Source organism: Loxodonta africana, chromosome 2 (genome assembly GCF_030014295.1).
Source record: "Loxodonta africana isolate mLoxAfr1 chromosome 2, mLoxAfr1.hap2, whole genome shotgun sequence".
NCBI lineage: Eukaryota > Metazoa > Chordata > Mammalia > Proboscidea > Elephantidae > Loxodonta > Loxodonta africana.
In genome coordinates this window covers 226,442,345-226,445,792 of record NC_087343.1, presented here as the reverse complement: position 1 = coordinate 226,445,792, position 3,448 = coordinate 226,442,345, and the positions used below count along the sequence as shown (strand labels likewise).

The 3,448-nt window shown below is 47.0% G+C and overlaps 1 protein-coding gene across 1 annotated transcript; it reads right to left on the bottom strand.

Annotated features, from left to right (window-relative positions):
• Positions 1-869, bottom strand: LOC111753095 (keratin-associated protein 12-1-like). The gene is made up of 2 exons (XM_023559178.2): positions 302-869; positions 1-199 (listed from the first exon to the last, which is right to left on the bottom strand). Exons 1-2 carry the CDS (start codon positions 445-447, stop codon positions 1-3), a joined length of 345 nt encoding a protein of 114 aa, XP_023414946.1. The 5' UTR covers positions 448-869.
• Between the last annotated feature and the right edge of the window lie 2,579 nt (positions 870-3,448).

Genomic DNA, 3,448 nt, shown 5'->3' with positions numbered 1-3,448 from the left:
TTAATAGCAGAGACTCGAGTATCCAGATGATTTGCTAGCAGCAGGCAGGGTGCCACAGGAGATGGGTCTGCAGACCCGGGTGGGGCAGGAGGGCTGGTAGCAGCAGGACGGCTGGCAGCAGCAGGAGGACTGGCAGGAGGGGACCATGCACACGGCGGGCTTGCAGCTCACAGGCACACAGCAGGCTGCCTGGCAAGGGCTGGGCACACAGCAGGCCACAGGGCCACATGGAGACTGTCAGCCGCTGGAGCAGCTGCTGGCAGCCCCACAGGGTGACTGGCAGAAGCCAGCCATGCCACACACAGGCTGGCACAGCAGAGTCACACAGGACACTGGGCGGCAGCAGGAGCTCCCACAGCTCAAGGGTGAGCAGCAGGCAGTGGGGACACAGCACGGGGGTGGGCTGCAGGCTGACTGGCACCCCGTGGAGCAGCTGGTGTGGCACATGATGGGTGCGTGGCTGGAGTGGCTGTCAGGGTGGAGGCGGGAGCTGGTGTGGAGGCTCCTGTTGGACGGCCTTTATATCCAGGTCCTGTGGGCGTCCAGACAACACAGAAGCACAGCTATTGTTTTCCTTGTTTGTGCTTCCTCCAGGCTGTCTCCTAGAACCTTAGTTTTCTGTTTGGCCCTAAGCTTCAAGACTAATTGCATCTTCTTCCAGCTCTTGTTTCACTTGGAAACCTGCCCGCCTGTCTTCTTGGCTCCATCTGGATTCTGCCTTTTTTAACATTTCGCCTGAATTACTTCTACGTGATTCCAAACCTTGGTTCTCCAGGTTTTTGTCTTAGTGTGACAGTGACCCTCAAACCACCACGAATTGTACATTGCTGCCACGTGTGCACGAAGAGTGCACAGGAGACCTGAGGGAGGAGAGAGGAAGGCTCACTTGGCTCCGAGAGCTGGTGTTGGAGAGCAGCAGACACACCTGGAGGGGTAGGGAGATACTTGTCCATGGGGTCGTGAGGATTGAAGGGTTTGGGTCATGAGGAACTTTCGAGAGTGGAGACATTGGATCCTAGTCAATGGAGCTGAGGTAAAGCGGTGGAATCACACGACTCCCTCATGGCAAACGCCCCAGGTACGAGCGCAGTGGAGTATTTTTCCTCACCTTCTCTAGCTTTCCTTTCTCTTTACCCATCAGTCACAGCCCTTTGGTGTGTGATGTGCAATCTGAGGCCATCAGTTGGGGCAGCGCTGCCCTGTCCTCTGAGGCTTAGCCCATGTGAGGACCCCTCCGCCTGTGCCCGTAGTGGTGGGCAGAGAAGAGCTCCCCCTAGAAAACAGTGACAAGTCAGATACCACATAATTAAATCCACTCCAAGGATGCTTCTAGCATGTACTCAGAGGGACCCAGTGGGCAGGACCTCTGTCTCACCTCTGCCCACATACTGCCCTCTCTGCCCCTGCCCGCTTAGAAAGCTTAGTGAGCCTGAAACCTTTTGGCCTGTATGATGTCTCTTTCTTTCCATCATTTATTTATAACACAGCTGTGTTTTATGGATTTGGATACTTTCTTTCCCCTTCCTTTTTGTGTTTCTAACTATTCCTCTAGGTTTTATCATGGAGGTAGGGGGTGGTCTGGGTATCCCATGGTAAAACTCACTGCCGATTCACGATTCTGAAGCCCTGATTGACACAAGAGACACAACAATGGGCTCACACATATCAAAGGTCATAATGGTGATGCAGAGCTGGGCAATTTTTTATTCTGTTATACATAAGGTTACCGCGAGTTGGAGCTGACTCAATGGGAGCTAACAACAACCACAGCATTCCTTTATGTGGGTTTACTAACAAAATTGACCGCCCTTCTATTGTTGAAGACCATTTTGGGTCTCAGAAGCTAAAACTGTGGTCAGAACTTACAAAATGAATGGGCTCGGAGTTGATAGGAGGCCACAAGGTGGGAGTAACATTTAACCCCACTGGAAAAGTCATGTGAGTCCATGAGCTCAGCCCTGTTAGACTTTTCTTATTTGGCACTGACAATAGTTCACAACCGCACTTAAAAACAGAGTATTTAGGGAACATGTTCACTTATGACCTAGTTACTAATAATACATTTTTAAACAGTCAGTTGTTCTATAAGTCAATTAGGAGAAGAAAGAAGATGAGTCTTTCGTGTTTCCCTACTTATTTACTCTTTCCTGTGCTCTTCATTTCTTCCTGTATACTGACTTTCTACCAGTTATCATTTTTATTCACATGAAAGTACATAGTTAAGCATTTCTTAGTGCTAGTCTGCAGGTGAGGAGTTCTCTCAGCTTTCCTTTTCTTCTGAAACTGTGTTAATTTTATCGTCTTTTCTGAAGGATTTTTTTTTTTTTTGGCCAGATACAGAATTCAGGATTGACAATTTTTGTCTTTTAGCATATTAAAGTTGTTTCATTGTCAAGTGGCCTCCATTGTTTCCAGTGAGAAGTTGTTGTAATTTCCAAGCTGTGTTCCCAGCATGTCTTTTTCTCTCACTGCTCTCAAGATTTTCTCTTCATTTTTGATATTCATCACTTTGACTATTATGTGCCTGGATTTTTTTTTTCTTATAAATCCTGGTTGGGGTTTGCTGAGCTTCTTGGATTTGTAAGTTGGTATATTTTGTTTAGACAAACAAACTCAAGAAACTTTTTTTTTTTCTAATTGTGCTTTAGGTGATAGTTTACAGAGCAAATTACTTTCTCATTAAACAATTAATGTACAAATTGTTTTGTGACATTGATTATCAACCCTTCCAAGTGTCAACACTCTCCATTTCTCCACCTTGGGTTCACCATTTCCGTTTGTTCAGTTTTCCTGTCCCTCCCTGCCTTCTCATCTTTGCTTTTGGGCTGGTGTGCCCATTTAGTGTCATATACATAGTTGAACTACATGTGTTATTGTTTGTTTTATAGGCGTGTCTAATCTTTAGCAGCTGTAGCACTTAACCACTAAGCCACCAGGGTTTCCAATCTTTGGCTAAGGGCGAACTTTAGGAGTGACTTCAGTACTGAGTTAAAAGGATGTCTGGGGGCCATACTCTTGGGGTGTCTGCAGTCTTTGTCAGATCAGTAAGTCTGGTCTTTTTTTATGAGTTTGAATTTTGTCCTATGTTTTTCTCTGGCTCTGTTTGGGACCCTCTGTCTGTTGTAATCTCTGTCGGAGCAGTCAGTGGTAGCTGGGCACGCTCTTGTTGTTCTGGGCCCCGTCTGCTGGAGGCTGCGGTGGTTGTGGTTTGTTAGTCCCTTGTGTCTTTGGTTTTCTTCATTCTCCTTTGCTTCACACAGAGTGGCACCAGTAGATGCAACTTAGATGGCCACTCACAAGCTTTTAAGACCCCAGATGCTACTCACCAAAGTAGGATATAGAACATTTTCTTTATAAACTATGCTACGCCAATTGAGCTAGAGGCCCCTTGAGACTATGGTCCACAGCCCTCAGCCCAGTAACTTGGACCCTCAGGGAGTTTGGATAT